Below are 22999 nucleotides of genomic sequence, written 5' to 3'. Positions count from 1 at the left end.
TGGTTATAGTCACTATTCCCTCCATAAAAAAAAAAAAGTAAAGTGCAGCCATTATCAACCCACTGCAGGATGGAAGCCTCCCTCAACAATTCATGCTGAGGGAAATGGACCATAATCTGCCACGCTTGTCGGCAGATCGACCGTATTCAGCAGTCAGGGGCTTGAACCCCGGTCTACTCAAAGAGCGTGTGCTACTGCACTCCCGCCCCTGACCACTCGGCTACGGATTCCCTCCATACTGTGTACTAATGGTCTGGGTTGGAACCTCGTCGCAAGGAACTTTTATAGACTTTTTTTCACAATTTGGCTGACTTGGCCGATCTTGGGGAGGACCTGCCAGATAACAGCTGTAATTTACAGACAAAATATGCTGGGTGTATGAACTTCTGCTCGGATAGCTCTTGTATGAATCTTTCTTTCTTTGGTGTAAAATAGAATAGAATAGATCAGAGAGTCTGAAAAAAAAAATAATAATAAAATAAAAAAGATTTCAATTAAAGATGAAATTGGAATCCGTGATTTTTCCACACACCCTCAGAGAAAGTAGCTATGCTGTCCATTGCGCTACCGCGAGTCCAGAAAAACACTGCTCTAGACATTATATCATTATCTAAGAAAGCTCGATTTGAGTTTCTTGCTTTCAAGCGTAGTTTTAGACGATAAAATAATGATGTTCATCGCAATTATTTTTACAACTATTTGGCCAGAGGAGTTAATATCGATTCGTGAACTGAAAAACCTCGTTTTAAGTTATTCAGTTTAAATTTAAATTTCGAACGTTGCGTTGAATTTTTCGTCTGTTACCAAACTATTGTAAATGTTTCTCGCAAGTTGGCTTTGAGTTTTAAAGATTTTAATATTCATAAAAGTTTGAGAACACTTTAACATATGCACACACACACTACCTCTAGTTTAAAATATGTTTATGTACAAAGTCAGAAAATACAGTAATTTAATTATTTTATGTTAAATTAATTTTATAATGATTCATATCTTAATCGCCACTTTATTTTTAAAAAAATCTCAACTTAGGATTATAGTTCTGAAAAGATAAAAAAAAAAAAAAAAGTGTTTCTTCTCCCTATCCTCTCTGAAAGGATCAGTTTCCCGATGGAGTCCACATTTCTCAGCTTCAAGAGTTGAACTCATTGAAAGTCTTTCTCATTACACATGAAATAACATTTTGAACCAGTTCTTTGCAAAGAATTACAACGAATAGTGGCAATATGCATTTATTTTATTCCTTTGAAAAACGAACTGAGTTTGAAATAGAACTTATATTTGAGCGTGTCATTTACTTTTTGCGAACTTAGTTATAAATGATAGTTTCCACATCTAAATTACTAGAAAATAGAGGTCGCTAGTTCACCGAGTGGATTCTGCACCTGGGTTCTCTTAATACATTGACTCCATCCCCCCCCACCTCTCCTCCCAAGAAAGATAATAAATACAATACAAAACTACCCCTAAACTAGAATTTAAATGATAATTAATACTGTTCAAGGCCAACTCTCAAAGTCACCTTGAACAATTCGAGGAACAACGTCCGCTTAAGAAGTCGCTTGATTTTCCGCCAAATACGCACCCAAGTTTTGAAGTTTTGTTCCAGACCTGGTCAATTTGCAAAAACAACGCTACTCTGCGTTATGTTTTTTTTTTTTTTTTTAAGTATTTACTGTCTAGGAATTGCCCCTCTAGTGACAGTTGAGAGCACGGCTTACACAGCTAGTGAAAATGTAGTCAAATAGCTTTGAAAGTTGCCTTCCAGTTTTTAATTAATAACTGATTCACTTTCTTGGTAATGTTATTCCATTCGGTCGACTCGTAGATAAACGTAGATGTTTATCGAGAGTGTAAGCTCTCTCACTGTCTCTTATAGGGACTGTAATGTCCCTCCAGACGTAGATAGAAAAACATATCGCCGAGTAACGTTGTTTTTTCAAACAATTTCAATTCCTGCTTGAAATAATACACTGCTTTTTTACTAAATTGATAACTTGGTTTTGCGTCTACCAGGTCCACTCAAAAGAATATACAGATAAAATGGTAGCGTATATTTTTGCATTTATGCTCGTTCGGTTCTGCATACTGCTACGATATATTTTTCATCTATTACTTTTTGATGAAAATAAGTGACTCTCGCTTTACTTTTTAATAATGGCATTCCTTGTACAAAACAGATCCACTTGCGTTTATCACTGAGCACACAATACTTATTTTTCGCGTCTTTGAAGTAGTGTTTATTACTTTGAAGTGTGTTTATTACATCTTGTATTTTCGATAAGACCGGAGTATTTTGATAAGATATTTTATAGTTAGTGACTACAGTATAAAATAAAATTTCTAATTTTATTTTACGAATATATACGAATAAATATCTAATCATGATATAGCTTATTTCAGTATTGTACAAAACTAATCAAAGGGTTGTTTGCGATCCATGGACGGTGGGTCGGGATCTCTCTTTCCCCTCTTCCTCATCCTAGAGTATAAACAGAACTTGTTCCGTGGTGGCGTTCGGCGCAGTATGAAAATGGATTCCAGGCAGGTGTCTTGCGAATTCATTATGCCCTTGCTAGAAATATCGTATTATGAAGATTTAGATTATCTGGATATCTTAGTTGCTCATATATTAATGCACAGAGTCATCCATAAATATTTAATTTTTATAAAGTTCTTGGTAAATGTTAAAAGATCTATTTTAGATGGAAACTTCTGTAAGTGAAACTAAATATCTAAGAGAAATTTCACTTCAAATCGACGAAATAGATATGTCATTCGATTTTTGATATTAGAAATCATTACTGTGTCTCTTATAAGTATTAAAGTATGCAAGACTCGGGAACAGTAAGTTTATAGAGATAGTGTCGGTTATATCCATGCTTTCTGAATTTTAATTCAAATGATCGTTGAGATAGAAACCATCTCTCTCTCTCTCTCTCTCTCTCTCTCTCTCTCTCTCTCTCTCTCTCTCTCTTTCTCTCAGACCATTAATTTATTTACTGTTTCAAAGAGTTGGTTGTCCCACTTCCATGGTGGTATTTAACCGGTCAGTGCAGTAAATTAACCTCAAGCCCCCGAAGACATACATAAAATACTTCGTGAATCAATCGCCTAAATACAGTGGGTCAGGATAAGGATAATGGGCTGAAATGACCGACTTCCAGCTTGTTTATTTCATACACTAAAATGAGGATATAAAATCAATTAGTGTAAAGTATGTTGTTTGAGAGACAGCTGGATCATTTGAAGGAGTGCTATCAAGGGTCAAATGTGTATTTTTATAATTTTTATTTCGGCACCAATTTTGTGGAACCATTCTGCAACCCATTTTAGTGGTATACCCTTGTACCGATAAATTTCATACCCTCTGTCTTCCGGGAATAGAGGTTAGAAAACTTCACGCCATACAAATTATAGCTCTACCTCTTCCTTTTTCTGTTCTAGACTTATGAATTAAACTTTATATATTAAAAAACTAAAAGTAACTTTATTTTTCTCTAACGGTATAGATTTCTCTGCTAGGCATTCTCCACCTTTACAACGAATTGCTCGATATTGCACTCTTTAAAATAATATTAATGATCTTTATTGTCTTTCCAAAAGAGTCTTAAAATACAAGATCACAGCACAGCTTTGAGGCCAGTTTTTTACGTGGAATACAGGACCAGAGAAAAACTGTATACCACCAGAAAGTTCTATGCTTGGCAACTGTGGTCACAGTTAACAAGAGAGAATGCAGAAACAGCCTAGCTCACTTTATTTTTATTTTTATAGGAACAAATTTTAAAAGTGTGAACAAGTCTTTAAAAGATTTTCATATTCATTTCAAATTTCAAAATTATCCGAAATATTATATGCTTTCTGTGTTTTACTGGAATTTTCTTGTCCGATTTAGACAAAAAAATATCACTTAAAATATCATTTAAAAAAATTTAAAGTCTCTGAACCCATACAATTGCGTTTACGTCTGATTATACTTACGGGAACAACGTGTAATTTGGTTTACCTGTAGATCGGAAGCTTGTCGACAGATTATAGTAGACATCGTGCGCATGCAAAGCCACTTGCGCAGAAAAATGCAGTTTACTTCCTGATGGGGCGCAGTACCTCACAGTAGAGGTGCTTTTTTTTTGTTGAGCGATATTTCGAACTTAATTTCTCTGTAGACAGGAATATATACAGTATAATATTTGAAGACACATTTCAAGAAGTGCATCATATGGGAGCTGTATCGGTTGGCTATGTAACCGATAAAACGCGCAGCGGTAGGCCTGAAATGTCGGATGCTATGATTGCAGACGCCAAGGTCACCAGACCTTACCTCCTCTCCTGATTTTTTTTTTTTTTCTGTGAAGATATTTTCTCTGGAGTTTTTCAAGTGAGTCCACATTCACTTGAAAAACTAAAGGACACTATGACCGAGTAAATTGCCGCAATTTTCCAGGACATGCTTTACCGCGTCGGCGAAAACATGCATCCTCTGGTTCGATCGTGTTTAGCACAGAATGGTGGATACACCATCTCCTCTAACGCATTGTGGCTTTATACAACAACTTTACACGTCAATCATATTCTTTGACGTTCCGCAAGAGTAACCGTAACTATATGTAATTGTATGAGTTATTACTTAACTACTGTATACATATCGTTTTTCTTCCATTTATTAGAAGGAAATTAACTGTTGGCTAAAATTCATTCACAGTGTTTGTCTTTGTTTGTTCAAATGTTCTGTTCCTTCTCCCAATTTCTATAGTATTTCTATAATTACACCTACCCTGGAACAAAAACTTTATATTAATTTTTAAAAAAATTATATTTTTTATAAAAACTTTATATTAATTTTAATTCTAGTTTTGTATTGATTCTGTAGCTCTCAGCATTCTCAATATTATTTAGGGTCTGTATGCCCTGTGTGTGAGAAGTCTGTATATAAATAAATAAATATCAAATGTGGAGTAACTGTTACTTACTTTTCATTCGCCGCAATTAAAAAGTAATGAGTCTGCAATATAATTTTTATCAGATTTCATATAGAATAGGAATTTATTTTGCATGAGAGTTTGATTTTGGATATTAAAATCTGTAGAATATGTTATCAAAGTGAGAGTCCTGATGGAATTTAATGCGCTTTGATTAGTGACGAACTCCTAAACAGAAAGAAAACAGAGCTGGAAAACGAAATTCCGAAATAAGTTTTGTATTGTGTACAAAAACAATACCCTCATAAAACAAAAGTTGTGCTCAGCTTGTCTGACTGTGCCGAGTGGTCATTGCCAGTACGGAATTACTCACACCACGTGTACCACAAAATACACTAATATTCTTATATTTTCCACCCTATAAATTCTTCTGACCCTATGCGTCCACCCTGGAGTATAAACAAGTAATTTATTTTTATTTTATTATTATTTTTTTTTTTTCTGCTAGCATCCATAATAAAATGAAGTGGGCCAAGTACAGTAATAGGAAACCATTACATTTAACAATAATTTCAATTATTTTTTTTTCAGTCATTAATACATTTATTCCATCAATTCCTGTTCATCTGTCTATAGAAAGTGTAATACTAGATCTGTGGCCCTTCACCTCTGAGTTAAGTTTTTTACATACAGGAGTCACAAGTCTGTAGGCATACCAACACATCCCATCCAAATTTGTTGCAAGTCTTAGTTGCTATTAGTGGCATATGGGATTTGAGCGAACGTGTAGAAATAAAATTCGCCCTACCTCCCACGAAAGCTTCTGAGCTTGTTGTCGATGGCCCAACTCAGTAACGTTACACGTGATCTTTTCTCAGTTGGTCCTTTGTCTGTCTGTTGAGATGGATGAGTGCCGTACAACTCCTGGTTGTTTGGATAACTTAAGTTAAAGGAAAGCCGAATGACTGAAAGATCAAGAATGCAATTAGAGAAATATTGATGCAGCTGCGAACAACACGAACAAGTTTGTAATTACGGTGTAATAACTGTATTAATACTTGAACAGTACTGTATTTTTAAATAAGTTTATTAGTTTTCTTACTATGCATCTTGCCCCACTTTATTTGATTTTATTTGGCCCTTGTAAAATAAAGAACTGAGTATAAAAGATCATTTCTGTCGATTAATTCCAGTATTTTATTTATGTGATAATAAAAACAGATCCTAGAAAACTATGAGAATAAAAAAAAAAAAAAAATTCTCCCCTCAGTATATAGCAAGTTATTACATCTCTCATATTTACAATTATATTTTTTAATATTTATAGAATTTGAATATAGCCTTTAACTTATAACGTTGCAATACGGTAATAATCTAACCTAAAATCTCAGGTGATAAATCGTATACGGGATCTGCAATTATTCGCCGTCTCATCCTGTTCGTCTGCGCTCTTACCTCCCCCCCCCCCACCTTTGAAACAATACCTGGCCTATGCCTTCCTGTCCTAAAAGAACTCAGACCGATAGCATATAATTAGAGGAATACATGACTGCTTCAGATGGCCGCGTTTTCCTTTGACTCCTGTTATCTCCAAAAGTTTTGGGTCATCCAGCCGTGTCCAGCCTACTTTAATATATTTTTGTTTCTTTCAGGTTTGCGAAGTGTGACAAACAGCAGCGACATGGGAGCTCCGTGGACCTCCTTTGTATTACTTTTAGTTGCTGGTAAGTAAAGTGAATCAACTAGTTGAAAATGGTTGAATATTTTAAAGGATCATGCAATACTTTTTTTTTTTTTTCGCTACCAGCTAACAATGTTGCGTGTGTAAATTATAGAGTCCAGTAAAAACATTCAATAAAGGCTCTTTTGTATTCCATTGTATTTTACATAAAATATAATTGTACTGGACCTAGAAATCTAAGGAAGCAGTTATTGGCTGCAGTTTTAGACTAATAAATATGTTGACTATCATAAAGTGGCTTGTAACAACTCGCTTGCTCAAAATTGGAGGATAAAATAACTTTATATCTTCAGTTTTTATATCCTCTTTGGAGTTCGACGTACGTTACCCAGTTTATGTTTGTTTTGTGTTAAGTAGCGTGTAGCAGAGAGGAAATACTTGTGATTTTAGTAGTTCACTCATTTTTATATTTTTTGTATTTAATTTGCCGGTATTGCATCCCACTCTCGTCATGCAAATCAAGACATTTATTTTGAATTAATTCTGACGATCGAGTGGCCTAGTTAAAACTAGAGGAGGTAGTTATGCATAGGGAAGCTTAAGCAGCTATGATTGTTGATTGCTCTACGGCTGGAACAAATGACACTAAAAATGCGTATAATTTTTAAAAACTTTTATGAAACGGTCGTTAGATATTAAAAGCATACGTTTTACAAGATACATTCAATTCTTATACACCAGAAAAAAAAAAAAAAAGAAAGAAAAAGGAACAAATTACAGTTCTTATTTTCACAGTTTAAACGATGAGACAATTCTATAAAACAATTCACACAGCAACAGTTTTTTTGCAGTCTACTAAACGATGATGAAAGCAGTATTTTCTGATATATTTACGAAGAATTAAAATAAGTACATAAATGATTTTCCGATCTCTTGGTGTTTCAGTTACTGGCATTTTTCTTCTTTCAGTGGAATCAAAAAGGGCGATGAAAAAGAAAAACTGTTTGATATGTGAGCAACGACATACAAAAGAGTAAACGTGAAAAAGATGTTTTGCAACAACACGATCTGCGTTTATTTTATTATTACCTGCTTTTTATAGTCACTCCGATACAACTACAAGGTTACTATAGTGGTTACTATTCATTCTGCATTTTTCAACACGACTGTTGAAAAATGAATGAGCAATATTTTAAACAAATTAGTTAATGTATGCAGTGCGTTTCGTGTGGGTAGCTGGATACGGCGATCGTGGTAATGCGCATCCTCCCACCGTTGCTCTGTTTGTCATAGAGTTCTTGACTTCCACGAATGTTAAATATGTGTAACATTCTCCTGAAAGGGAACAATCTGATTCCTTTGACTTACCTTTTCACTATATATATATGTATAAAGAAATAGTTTTCTCAAATCATTTAGCTTAGTCATTAGTGGTAGTAAACCATTAGTGTTGTTTATCATAAGGGGTAGTTGATTAAGGAGAGGGAAGGGATTCACCATGTCAATTTTACTCGGCTTTAAAATTACTGTTTAAAATGATCTGTCTTTATTAGTTTTATCTTGTAATTTATAACTGCACGTAAATAAACTTTTATTGCATTACAATAAGATAAAAGTTTAATTAATCTTTTCTCCAATTATTTTTACATTTTGAAGATGTCAGCAGAATAACAACTCCACAAAAAAAAAAAAAAAAAACCTAAAAAAAGTAAGCTTTTGACCACTTGTCGTTCCATAAGTGAAGCACTCCTCTATCCATTGGTGACAGTAATGGGTTCATGCTCAACCGGTAAAATAGCTTTTCCTATTTAGTAAGTGCAGTACTTATTTAGACTTAGCTCCCCCCAATAAAAACGTGTAACAAGTTTTAGTTGCCTTACCATATACACTGATTATCAAAACATTATCACTTTATCCTTGAAAAGAATAATTTTCTGTATTAAAGTAAGCAGAGTTACCTGATATTCAGATGCGGAGCAATGTTTGGCTATCCAATGTCTTTTACTGTGCTCTGTGTACTCTATTAAGAATTTCCACTACAGTTCATAATATAGTTTCGGCCTACTAGTTTTTGTTCTTCTTGCTGCCTGTTAAATCACTAATTAGCATATACAGTATAAAGAACCTGTGATTTACAGATCACTGAATCTGTATCTCTTCTCTTTGGGTCCTTATTATCATCTTATGATCTCTGTTAGTGGATGCCAATTTTGGTAGCGTCACGAGATGCAACTTTCGTTCTCATTACTAGAGGGTACAATTACTTCCAAGAGACCTTTTTCAACAATGAAGAAGGCAAAATACTGACGATGATAAAAAGACAGATATCCATACTGTAATCATCTGATGTTGAAGGTGATTTATCTTACTTTGAAAGTAGATGTGACTGTATGCCATCTATCGTATTAGCTAAAGATTTAAGTAATCAGGATCTGGGTATCAACTGAGAATATTTGGTAGCGTTTAATGAAATGTTTTGATTTTTATTTTAATTATGCTGCGTAATTAAATACTGTCCGTACACTAAATATTGTATAAATTTTTTCCAAAAGCATTTTATTTTCGATTCAAGTTGGAGCCTTCTTTCATGAAAAGTAACAAAGAGAATAATAATATTAAAATACAAAAAATTTTAATTTTTTTTAAACAACTGCAATGTAATTTCTGTTTACAACTATCAGCACATGATTATTTTAACCATATTTTTCAATTATCATCTGAAATTGCCATGTTTAGTAGTTATTCTCTACCATCGTTTTAGCTTCTTGTCATGTACAAAACTACCAAAATTCAAGATTATTGCGCAAAATTCGGCTCTGCTTGGTCTGATTTGGGTCATTGTGTTGTTACAGTGGTCATTGTCCATCCACACGTGGAAAACGCCTTGGTTCGAATCCCGGCACGACGGATGAACTTTTATCCTTTTTTTTTTGCGTTATTAAAAAAAACCGATAGAAGTTCTTTGATTAGTCGGTCTCGAGCAAAGCTAGTCCAATTGAAACTCCTGGAAACTGTGGTGGGTAATTAATTTTAGCTCCGCAGCGAATCTGAAAATTCGAGTTTCTTTAAGAAAAGAAGCAGGATTCAATCCATAGTTATGGTGGGACGAGGAGGGTCAAGCGGGTTGAGGTGAGGTTGCTACGTTGGTGATCGAAACTAGAAATTTCTGAGCAACCTGAATGAATTCTTTGTAGCGTTCAGTCAAATAGAGTTCGAGTCCATTAGCAAGTGGATATCAGAAACCTGCATCGATGAGTCAAGTTGAGATCTGAATTATAAGTTGAATAATAAGTTGTCTAACGGAGAGAGAGAGAGAGAGAGAGAGAGAAATTCGACACTGGAGTATGCTCAGTGAACATTTGGTGGGGCAGTTTGAAATCTTGTAAAGACCTGCGATTTTCAAGCAATAGTAATCTTCAGGCGAAAGCATAACTGAGTGTAGATACACTAGTGTGCAAAACTTAAAGACCAACACTATTTCTAAAGGTTACAACCACAAAATCTTTACTTAAGGTACTCTTTACTGATGAGAGTATATTCAGTGTCAACAGCGATTCTGGACGTCAGCTAATCTGGCGAAAGGTTGGCACACTGTATCACCCCGCAAACATCACTGAAAGGGGGATCCCTTTCTACTAATATATCTACTCAATATATAGTATATACCGAATATATCTACTCGATATGGCGGTCGAGGTGTTTTCGTCTGGAGGGGCGTTATCTTGGATGAACGTACACAACTCCAGATACTCGAAGGCGGTACTGTAACCGGTGCACGCTACTGTACTGAGGTAACCCTCCCCCATGTGCGTCTGTTCCGAGGTGCCATTGGTCCCAAGTTCGTGTTTATGGACGATAACGCCACATCCCTGCAGCTGTTGATATGCTTTTGGAAAGTGAGGACATTGTTCGTATGGATTGGTCTGCTCCGTTCAACGATCTAAATCCCATCGAACACATATGGGACGCTCTGGGGAGACGCCTAGTAGCACGTACACACCCACCAGAAAATGTTTACCAGCTGAAGATGGCGCTGACAGAGGAATGGACGATGTTACCACAAGAACTTATCAACAACGTTGTTCTAAGTATGGACAGGCGGTGCAAAGCTTGCATCGACATTAGGGGTGGCCATATCTCCTACTGAGGACTACCTCTTCCCTTTGTTCATCTTTGGCAGTGATGCATCTGTATCATGGCAGCCAGTGCTATGTTGCCATTTTTGAATAAAGTTCCTCTGTACCGTTTTGTTTCCTTTGTTGTATCGGTGTTGTTTCCTTCATCATTTCTGTACTTCACGAGGTTCCTTTGGTATGCTTTTTCCATATCCAGGCCACTCCTATGAGAAGCTACATGTGAAAACCTGACTGGTCCTTAAATTTTGCACGCCAGTGTAGATCTCATAATGTAACTTTAATTCTTTTTTTTTCTTGAGATAATTGATAAAATATTTTTGCGTGAAAATTTTTTAGTTTTCCATAATAATATCAATAGTGTTCTGTACGCTTAAAAAACGTGTGACAGAATTTACATTTTTGCCCGTTTTAGTATCGAATTAAGAATGACGGTCTATATCTGAATTGAGAGAAAGAACAACAATCGTAATAAATAAAAATAATAGAAACAAAGTACTGTTAGATAAAACAATAAAACGCGTTCAGTCTAGTTTCTAATAATTCCTGGTCTATTCAGAAAATTTTGTTTGAATGCCGATGCACAAAAGCTCAGAGATACCTTGTCTGTAAGTTACATGAATCTTGTGGTCAGTTTGCCTGTATGAACTTAAAAAAGCGAGTTTCCAGCGGATAAAAAAAATGACTTGCAACTCTTACCCAATACCGACCAACTTGACAGCAATATGAAAAGAAAACAAAACCCGTAAAAGTTACTTCCTTCGTCACAGGATTCGGACTCTGGCCTTTTCCCCGCAATGTGGGAAGACAGTGATTATAACCACAGGACTTTTAGTGAGAGACTTCAGCCACCAAAGAGTGCTTTATAGCCCTCCTGGACAACGGTTTGTAGAACCGCCCTCTTCCCCCCACACCAGCTGGAAGAGACCTGAGTTCAAATCTCGTCAATGACGCGTGGGATTTTTAAGAACGTTTTTTCACAGATTGCCTGAGTTAGTCTTTCTCAGGCGAAGGTAGCATGGTTTTCCCCTCGGAAACAGGTTTTTCTATCAGCAAACAGAAAATCGACCACAGAACATGCATTTTTATTGACATATTGTATACGGTGCAATATGGCCTAATTTGCTGATGCGCTTAAAACCCTACAACAAGAACTAGATTATTCTCTTTAAACATTCTTACGTTTGAATACGATCTTGTTGGATTCTTTTCTTGGAACAACATATTGATAAATCTACTCAATACTAATCCAGTCACCTTGCTAGTAGGCTCAGGAAGAAAATTGGCTCCAAAATTTGTCTCTTACTATTTTTCTTAAAAAATAAAAATTATTATGTTAACAGTACCCAAGCATAACTTACATCCGTATAAGTAGAAATCTGTTCAGGGTCAGTTTACATGTTGTGCGGTCTGAAAAACTCAGAATAATTCAGGGGTAAAAACCCTACTTCCTCCCTCTGAGATCTTTGATGCTTTAAACAAGCAAAAGAAAAAAAAAAAAAGAAAGAAAAAGAAACTCCTGAGACCGACTAACCCGGCCACGGATCGAAAAAAGTCCTATATTAGTTCCATGCGTCATTGACGGGATGGATCCTGCTTTTTTTTATTTATTTATTTTTTTTTAAGTAATAAGCTTAATTATAAATGTATACCGAAAAAAAAGGAATATACGGCTAGTTAAATATTTTGTTATGCTGTTACAGCATAATATTTTGTTATGCTGTTACAGCTCTCCTTATCAATCATAAATCCTTACTAATGAAGAAAAGGTGATTGGGAACAGTTGCAACACTATTTATTTTGTTCTTCAGCTCTATGTAAGTAGCTTTCGATAAACACAAGCAAATAACTGTTCATCAGTATTAGAATACTGTAAAAACAATACTTCATACTCAAGTCCTTAAAAGTATTTATGAATCAAAGAAGATTGGGGAAGCTGGAGCCCGGGTCACATTGGATGTAACCTAAATTTCAGTGCACAGTTGTGACGTAATCAATTTACATATGACCATAACGCATCCTCTGCTTATACTAACATATGCTGCCGTTGAGGAGGCGACACGAGACTTGTAGCGATTAGTGTTATCTTTGCATTTCCTCTTTTTTTTTTTTTTTACAGGTTTATCTAGTTGCTGTGGCACTTTGATTATGTATACATTACACATAATGGGGGCTTGCATGTATTTCCTGTTATCAATGATATGCATTAGCATTATAATCAGTGCTCTTAATGATATCTAATTAGGGTCGTCTGTTCATCAATGAGCGAAATCTTCAGAGCTGTGGCATTTTAATACTGCTCTCAAGTACTTTTATAAATTAAAGAAATAAAGTATCAATACCCGGACTATCCTCATAAAGTTATATCCCTACCTTCGAAATGATGGTTGTTATTTTAAATTAATAATAGTGATTGAAGGAGAAAAACGAAGGCTTCCAGCAGGAAGCTTCTCTGAATGAAGACCAACATTGGAAAGAGGATGGATTTTTCGTGAGTTCCCTGACACGATGCTGGTATGTTAGTGCAAAATTGTTCACTTGAAAACTAAGAAAGTACGTAATTACTATTTATAGTGAAGAATGGTCATCGACAGTAGACGCTGTAACACAATTTCTTGCTCCAAGAAGCCCTTGTCCATCTTCAAATAGTAAAGAAATAAAACCTTTAAAAGGAAATTAGTATACAGTAAAATCTATAAAAGCTGACAATTATGTAAACTATCCTTGTTTTTGTATTATCTACAATTTCAATTCATAAATCCATTGGCTCTGAAAATAGATATATTTCCGAATGTCTATACTTTATATGTATAGTATTTGTGTAGATCTTCATTATTCAGCTGATACATTTGACCTAGTTTATGAAATGACAAGTTGATATTTTGTATCGCAGGTGCTACGAATCTGTGTTGCGTTAATGGAGAAAAAAATGAAAACAAAGATGACTTGGTAAGTTTTTGATTTTTTTTTTTTTTTGTAAAGTACAGCGTTCTTATCATGTGTTTTTATGTTCACAGTCCACATAAAGTTTTAGAGTGTTTCCTCTACATAAACTTTCAGCTCTGGTGGAAGTCAAAGTGAAAGTGAACCCAAAAGCATGTGCTGAGAGTGCACAGCGTGTACATTATTCTGAGTGCACAGCGTGTACATTATTCTGTGTAAAAAAGGTGCCTATATTTTGGCGGTAGTTGAAGATTTTATGTTTTTGCGACATTTATAATGTATTATGTAAGTGCTTACTAATACCGTAGTATTTGTATTATAATTTTTTTGTTGTTGTTTTTTTTACGGATTTTTATTTTACCAAACGTAGGAGTAAGTTATCTCCAACCTCGTTCTCCTTTTTTTATCGTTGTTATGCAAGTACTAGTTCAAGCATAACATAATTGGTGGTGCCAAATTTTGCAGTGCATATGACGCCTATTTTGGAATGCCTATGGGTGCTCAAAACGTGTTTTGGGCGCCTCATTTCTGCAGCAGTAGTTTCAGGTAAACTACTGCTGCAGAAACGAAATTAGACTACCACGAAATTAGAGGGATAATTTCGTGGTAGTCGTAAGTGCTCTTTGCTATCCCTCGAATATGGAATCCGAAAAACCATCACGGTAATTGCTACTTTTACACAGTTTATCAAAGTTTAAAAAAAAAAAAAAAGTCTGCTGATTCAAAAGGTGCAGCATATTCCAACATAACCTCAATTGCTCCCTAGACACGCAGTGAAGACCTCCCAATCCACTTTCCAGAGAAGAGTCTTCAGAACTGAATGATAAATCTGGTAAAAGGATGATTGGCATTACGCTTCAGAAGTCTGTTCAAGTGAAGTGCCACATTTTCCAAATCAAGAAGAATTAGATGACTTAGTGAGAGACTTGAGTCTAACCAATCGAGTGCAAAGATCCTGACATCTCGTTTAAAAGAGTGCAATCTAGTGGATCCATGTTGCAAGGCTTTCTCATGCAGAAAAAGGCATGCCACTTATGCACAATTTTACGCTGTTGCAAAATCCCTATTGAATTGTTTTGATTGATTGTGTTTATGAAGAAATCGGCATTAGTCACAATCCAGAAGTTTTCCACAGACAGTTCAAGTAAAAATTTGAAAGCTATGTTGCTTCACATTGGGAATATACACTCATCGATTCTTGTTGCGCCAGGTTCATATTAAAGAATAATACGGAGATGTGAAGCATTTGTTAGAGAAGATCAAGTACGAGCAGTATAAATGGTCTGCCGACCGGGCTAGCCAGGTGGGTAAAGTGCCTACCTGGCAACCCAAAGGTCGCGGGTTCGAATCCCGCCTCGGGCTTGGATCAAAGTACTGCAAAAGCCTTGGGAGGTGCATTATGGCCACAGAAGATTGCTTCCACCACTCCATATCAAGCTGAGACTGGTCAAACAATTTGTTAAAGCATTGGAGCCTCAAAGTGACGCCTTGAAGCATATGCAATACAAAATTGTTTTATATTTATTGATTCACAAGTTAAGCAGATGTTGGCCCTTGAACAAGAACTGGAACACAAAACACACACACAAGAACTGGAACACAAAATGACTGATGCTGAGCGAAATCCTTGACATCTTTTACTCCTTGTTGTGAATGGGCTTTCTTGGTAACATTAATCGTGAAAATTACAAATTGCAAAGTTGGTTGAAAATTACGGAAAAATGGGATGGAGAATGTCCATCAAGATCCATTACTCTCACTCTCATCTGGATTTTTTTCAGGCCAAATGTGGGCGATGTAAGTGAATAGCTTGAGCAGAATTTCAACCAGAGCATATTCTCCTCAATGGAGAAGAGGTACCAAGGAAGGTGGGGCGAAACTATGATGAGCGGCTGTATATGATTCGGGAAGATCACACTGGCCACAAAAGACAAAGACGTTCAAATGTACATTTTTAAGTAATTTTTGTGATTAACCAGAGGAGGATTTCTACTGTTTAATTTGATTTTTTAGCTTCTTTTTTAGATACTGCATCCTGTACAGAAGTTAAACATCATTAATAAATCCGGTATAATATTATTGCATCTTTACTTTTCTTTAATTTCTGAGAAAAACGCTAATGCTCTGCAAAAAGTCAGGGTCTCTGCAGAATCAGCATGCCAAAGAAATGGGGATTTGCAAATAACCCAAATTTTACTAAATTTGGCGACTATTTTCTTCATCATATTTCCTTCTATGTCTGTCTATAATAGCCGTGATATAGACTTTTACTGGGAGATTTAAATTTTAACTGTTGTTGTTGTTGTTTGGTTTTTAGGAGCATTAGCAACTAAGGCCATATTGCTCCAGGATATGCGGCGGTCATTCCTTAACCTTTCCGCATCCTCCGTATTTGGTGGTGACGGGCTCGAACCCCGGTCTAATCAAGAAGCGTGTGCTACGCACTGCTGCTCCTTCCCACCTGGCTACGGAGGCGCCAATTTTAACTGAATCGCTTGGGATAGAGAGATGGTCCCTAGGAGTGTACCTCGTCGTTATCGAAACTAAGGGACGCCTAGTGGATCGCCTTTTGCCTGAACCATCATGCACTATAGAGGACCTCGCTTTGTGCTGTGATGTCTTATCCCAGCATGTCCGAGAGAGTAGTGGAGGAGTTTCAATATCCTAAAATTGGTTCTCGCTAAGAGCCTAACCGTAACAAAAACGTGACGGGTTGATTACCAATAGCAGCAGTGGCCACAATAAAATGTGTTATATCCAAAGAAACCTATGTAGGCAAGGGAAAGACGAGATATCTTTTTTAAGAGAGGGAACTCTGATGGGATGAGATGTTTCTTGGACTCAGTTAACTGGAAAGACTACTGTATGATGTCAGAAACAAATATGCTATGGGAAATATTCAAGGGATTTATCCTGGATGCCACAGATGTATTCGTACTAGTGGTGAAGGTCCGTAAGCGTAACATGATAGGTGAGGCTATGAGTCTAATTGAGCAAAAGAAACAAGCACGGGATGGTTACAATCACGTGATTCCAAACTGTACAGAAAATCGGAATTAGAACAAGAGAACATGTAACAAAGCTACTGATAGGGTAAGACATCTGATTACGAAAAATCCCTAGCAGAGAGAGCTAAGGACAGAGGTAGGTAGTTCCTGTCATATGGGGAAAAAAAATGACAATAGATCTCTTTATTAGTCGCAGTGGGAGGTTCATAGAAAGCTCAGCAAAAAACGGCTGATGACTTGAACAGACTATTTTTGAACGATGTTTTCTGTCAAAAGCAATTGGATTAGTCAGATTGCTGTAAAATAAGTGGTATGATGGTCTCGGAGAAGTGTTTGCTAGAAAAGCTGCTGAGTGCAAGGTTCCACAGATGTTATATAACCAGTTACAATAAAAAAGCCGCATATGAGTGTTTCAAACTGTTCGGAATGTTAATGAGAGCGTCATTAGACTCAGGATCTTCCCTGAGTCTAATGAGAGTATCATTATACTGAGGATCGAAGTCACTCAGCACTTAACATGGATTCGTTAAGGGAAGTCATTCTGACCAATCTGGTAAATTACTATGAGGGATCATTAAGTAGTTGGATTGCAAGTAACGATTTTGACATTATGTATCTAGAGTTTTAGTAGAGCTTTTGATACCGACCCTCATGGTAGGCTGCTATATAAACTTGTTGAAGTTGGATTTACTGGTAAGATCCAGTGCAGGATCGCACGCTAGCTGAAACATAGAAAACCGCGATGTAGGTCACTCTTCAGGATGGAACCAGTATAACAAGTGGGATCTTCAAGATTTGCTGCTGAGTCTCCTCCTTTTTCTGATTTTCACAAATTATACGAGGGTATGCAAGAGAACCCTCAAATTTCGCTGATTAGAAGATGTGTGGTTAACGATCCAAGTCAGACCAAGTTACTTTAAAAAGGATCGGTTGCATATGCACTGCTCGACAAAATTAAGAGAACACGTAGAAAAAGCGTTGGAACTCCTGCAGCTTGCCATAAAGGGGGACAAAATTTGGTATGGTGGTGTGAAATGAGGAGACAGCAAGAAACTTGGGACAGATATAAGGGACATTTATAGGGTTTGTATAAGAATTACCAAAAAGGTCATATTACAGAAGTCGATACAAGATGCCTCAAAATATCGTCACATGACATTAGTGCAGCGTATGATTCCCTCGAACGGCTAAACAAGCCTGGCAGCGGTGAGCCAGGCTCAATATAAGGGAGTCTATAAAATTCTGTGGCAACAAATCCCATTCTTCCATCAGCACAGACCTTAGCTCACCCAGTGACCGAGGGGTTGGCTGTTGCCGTGCACAGCGACGCCCAAGGGCGTTCCACACATATTCCATCGTATTTTAGTCTTGTGATCGTGCTGGCCACAGCAGTCATTCGATATCTTCAGTTTCAAGATATTCTTCCATCACGTGAGCTCTATGTACAGCGACGTTGTCGTGCATGAAAAGAAAATCTGGGCCAACTGCACCCCTAAAAAGTTGCACACAGGTTCGAGGATTTGTTCTCGGTACTTCTGCTCAGATCATCATCATCAGCCATTTTAAATCCACTGCAGGATGAAGACCTCTCCAGCAACTTTCCAGTTCCTTCTGTTTTGAGCACTGGCCATCCATTTACTACCCAAAAACTCATGAATTTCATCTATCCATCTCCGCCTTTGTCTTCCAGGTTTTCTTCTAGCTCCTCTTGGGTACCATTCTGTTATTTTCTTAGTCCATCTGTCATCATGTCTTCGAGCTATGTGTCCTGCCCAAGACCATTTTAGTTCTTTAGTTTTGATAAGAATGTCCTTTACTTGAGTTTGCTGCCTAATCCATGTGTTTCTCTTCTTATCTAACAGTCTGATTCCCAATATAATTCGTTCCATTCTCCGCTGTGTAGTTCTCAGCTTCTCTTCCATTCTTTTGGTGAGTGCCCAAGTTTCACTTCCATAAGTCATGGTGGGGAGTATACATTGGTTCATTATTTTACGTTTCAGACAAACTGGGATATTTCTCTTCAGTATGTGACTATATTTCCTGAATGCTATCCATCCGAAATGTATTCTTCTCTTGACTTCCAGCCATTTATCATTATTACAGCTAATAACTTGTACTAGATAAGTATATGACTCCACCTTTTCAATTACTGCTCATTCAATCATTATTTCTCTTTCTGTGGCATACTTGTTCATCATTACTTTTGTTTTAGCCATATTCATCTTTAGTCCAAAATCCTTACTAACTGAGCATAACTGATTAAGATTTTTCCTCTAATTCTTTGGAATCGTGGCTTATGAGCACAACGTCATCTGCAAATCGTAAATGGTTTAGGTACTCTTTGTTCACATGGACTCCTTTCTGCGACCAGTCTAATCTTCTGAAAGCTTCCTCAAGGGCAGCAGTAAACAGCTTCGGAGATATTGTGTCTCCTTGTCGAACTCCTTTCTCGATTGTAAATTTCCTACTGTCTTTGTCTAGTCTAATAAAGAAGGTAGCACTCTCATAAATTTTCTTCAAAATCATAATATATGGGGTTTCTATGCCTTGTCTTTCCAGTGCCCGAAACATTGCCTTATGCTGTATGGAGTCAAATGCCTTTTCATAATCCACAAATGCTAGGCATAATGGTGTTTTATATTCATTTGCTTTCTCCATTAGCTGTGATATTACGTGAAGGTGATCCATAGTTGAGAATCCTGTCCTAAAGCCAGCTTGCTCTTTTGGTTGATTCTCATCAAGTATTCTTTCTAATCTGTTAGTAATGACCCTTGTGAACAACTTGTAGATGTGGGATAACAAGCTAATTGGTCTATAATTTCCAATTTCTGATTTATCTCCTTTCTTATGCAGCAAAACTATGATTGCATTATTCCACTGCTTAGGCGTCACACCTTTTCTAATGCACTTTGTGAAGAGCCTTGCCAGTTTTTGTGTTATGTCTCTTCCTCCTAATTTTAACAACTCTACAGTAACTTCATCTTCCCCCGGGGCTTTCTGATTCTTCATTTTCTTCAATGCATGTTCTACCTCATCAGGAAGAATATCGGGTATGTCGTATGTGTTGCTACTTTGCAATCCATCTTCCCCACTGCTGGCATCATTCCCCTGCTCCTTGTATAATACTCTATAGTAGACTTCTGCTGTTTATAAGTACACCATCGCTATTCTTCAGTTTCAGTGTCATTTGTCTTTCTGTATTACTGCTCATGGCTGCTGATTTAAATCCTTTGTTTTCCCTTAATGCTTGTTCTACTTTTCTTGTGTTAAATCTTATGTCCTCTCTGAGTCTCTTTCTAATGGCTTTGCATAACTCAGTATACTCAATTTTCTCCCTTTCAGTGTTTTTCTTGCTTTTCATTTGTCGTCTTCTGTTCATCATGACTAATTTTTTCTTCTTTGGATTTCTTTTTCCCTATAGGTTTCTTGGGCTTTATCACTTTCAGAAAGTTGTAATATTCCTCTTCGATATCTTGGTCCTGAGCAGTCTGCAGAAACTCAAACTTGTTCTTAAGTTCCAGTACATTCTGCTTTTTCTCCTCTTCTGTTATCTCAAAGACCTTTGTATTATTTACTCGAGTCACTTTTTTCCTTTCCTTTCCTTTCCTTTCCTTTCCTACATATATATCAAGTGTACATCTTACCATTCTGTGATCACTTCCAACATTTACCTTATTCAGGACGGTAACATCATTCACAATATATCTTCTGTTAGTGAGGATGAAGTGGATTTCATTAGTAGATAATCCATTTGGACTCTTCCATGTCCACTTTCTGTTCACCCTTTTCTTGAAAAAAATGTTCATTACAGACAGTCCTTGAGATTTTGCAAATTCCACAAGTCTTTCACGTCTTTCATTTCTTTCACCAATTCCAAAATTTCCTATAGTTCCTCTTTCTGCACTGTTTTGTCTTTTTCCAACCTTAGCATTGAAGTCACCCATAATAATAGTGTAGTGGGTTTTCTGCTCATCTAGAAGACTCTCAATTTCCTTGTACATGTGATTCATTTCTTCTTGTTTCAGCCAAACCGATGATATTCCAATTCACATTTTCTAATTCCTTTCCCAGCTCTAATATTCTGTCTTCACCGATGAGTGATCTTACGTTCTGCTCAGATACGGTACCCCTATCAAAAACATGAAGAGGGGTGCGGCCGCTGATCATTATTCCACCCTACACGAGAACACTCCACCGTAAGTGTCCCTATCTCTGATGTTGGAGGAGTGATACTGCATTGCTCGTTGTCTCCAGATAAAACACTTCCTAATTCATTTCATAAATATACGTGGTCTCAATTCTAATCTTAACGATGTCCATTTCCAGTCTGCCAAACCCCATGTAGTTTTTCTGACAGAATCTCAGTTATCGGTTGATTTAAATACTGCTCATCTCAGGTGCCCAAATTATTCGATGTATGATTCCTTTCGCCTCAAAGGTGGTACTTGTGCATATGTCCATTCTGATATTCCCTGTCAGAGACTTGGCAATTTGGAATCTCCTCTCTTTGATCCTCTCTGGATTAAAATCTCTCTACCGTATTGTGTCAAATTCATCTGTTGTCTCTACCGTTCTCCCAACTCCACTAATCACCTGGAGCTCTTTGACTTCCTCTCTTTGCAACTGGACTTTCTCCAGTCCAGCTTTCCTAACAGTGAGGTAATTTTCCTTAGTGACTTTAATGTTCACAACTCCAGCTGGCTTCCGTTTTCTAGTCACACCGACCCAGCTGATCGAGATGCTGAGGCTTTTGCTACTAATGACCTTGCATAGATTGTTCATTTACCTACAAGAATACCGGACAATCCTAATCATACAGCCAACACGCTTGATCTTTTTCTCACAAACAACCCTTCTAAGTATACGGTCGAAGTGAGAGGTCCTTTAGGCAATTCGCATTACAACTTGGTGATTGTCCAATGGAGCCTTTATCCCATTGGAGTCTTCTCCAATGGAGCCTTTATCTCATGGCTATTCCCAACCTCGTGTTGTTTTGCATTACAAGAATGCAAAATGGGATGACCTGCAAGATTTCTTTTCCTTTGTCGGATTACTGTTTCAAAACTTCCGATGTCAACGTTTGCTCAGGTCGTATCAGTGAAATTATTCTTGCAGGAATGGAATTCTTTGTCCCACACTCCACTTTAAAATCTCATCCTTTATCTAAACCTTGGTTTTCCAATAAATGTGCTAAGGCTGTTCAAGAGAAGACTGTTGCATATTGTAAGTGGATTGTTTCTAATTCTTCAATTTCATTGTCTGCCTACTTTGGTGTAGGCAGAAAATGCTCGCAACAATTGTAAAGCAGTTATTAATCAGTTCAAACTAGAGTTTGAACAGGCTAAGAGTAGAAAACTTGCTTCTTTCCCTAATGGTAGCCGAGCATTCTAGTCTCTCGCTAAAGCTATTGGCCTTAACGTTTGCCCATCTCTGTGCCCACCTCTGTCTATACCAGATGGTTCTGTTGTCACTTCAGCCAAGGATAAAGCTGACCTGCTAGCATTCCATTTTTCTTCCAACTCATGTACTAATGATCTAGGTAAACCACCTCCCACCGTTCCCAACACTCTCCATTTAGTTCCTCCTGTGGTCTTCCGTCAAAAGGATTTTGAAGAATCTTGATGCTAAGAAAGCTCCAGGTCCCGATGGTTTTTCTCCACTTGTTCACAAAACCTGTGCTTCTGAACTTACTCCTATTCTTTGCCGCCTTTTTTAACTTTCTTATTCCAAAGGTGTTTTTCCTTCTGCTTGGAAATTTGCTCATATTCAGCCAGTTCTTAAAAAGGGTGACAAATCCCTCCCATCCAATTATCGTCCCATTGCAATTACTTCTATTCTTTCTAAATTAATGGAAAAATCAATTAATCGCCAACTCTTAAACTACCCAGAAACCTTCCGTCTTATCAACAATCGCCAGTATGGATTCCGTCAGTGTTGATCCACTGGTTATATTCTGGCTCATGTTACCCATTTATGGACTAATTCAATGGAAAGGTTCGGTGAAACACAAGTAGTTGCTCTTGACATCTCAAAGGCTTTCGATCGTGTTTGGCATAAAGGTCTTCTAAACAAGCTTCCATCGTATGATCTGCCAACTGTTTTTTGTAATTGGTTATCCAGTTTTCTCTCTTATCGCTCACTGAGGGTGGATGGTAGATGGCTCTCTGTCTTCTAACTTCTCCACTAATGCCGGTGTCCCCCAGGTTCGGTTCTTTCCCCCCACTCTTTTACTCTCGTATATTAATGACCTTCTTCCATTGACTGGAAATCCTGTCCATAGTTTTGTCGATGATAGCACATTGCATTCCACTT

The 22999-nt window shown here is 37.1% G+C and overlaps 1 protein-coding gene across 1 annotated transcript in view; it reads left to right on the top strand.

Moving 5' to 3' along the window:
* The window catches only part of LOC150091401 (uncharacterized), a 77160-nt gene that overhangs the window by 33270 nt on the left and 20891 nt on the right, over positions 1-22999 (top strand). Inside the window, exons 2-3 of the mRNA XM_090375364.1 lie at positions 6575-6646; positions 13630-13685. Coding sequence (XP_090231490.1) covers positions 6604-6646; positions 13630-13685 — 99 coding nt within the window. The 5' untranslated portion in view covers positions 6575-6603. The remainder of the gene's footprint in view (positions 1-6574; positions 6647-13629; positions 13686-22999) is intronic.

The sequence above is a fragment of the Mastigoproctus giganteus genome, chromosome 1, assembly GCF_048544385.1.
Source record: "Mastigoproctus giganteus isolate SK-2022 chromosome 1, ASM4854438v1, whole genome shotgun sequence".
Classification (NCBI taxonomy): domain Eukaryota; kingdom Metazoa; phylum Arthropoda; class Arachnida; order Uropygi; family Thelyphonidae; genus Mastigoproctus; species Mastigoproctus giganteus.
The sequence above is the reverse complement of the archived record's forward strand: the minus strand, read 5'-3'. Positions and strand labels throughout refer to the sequence as shown.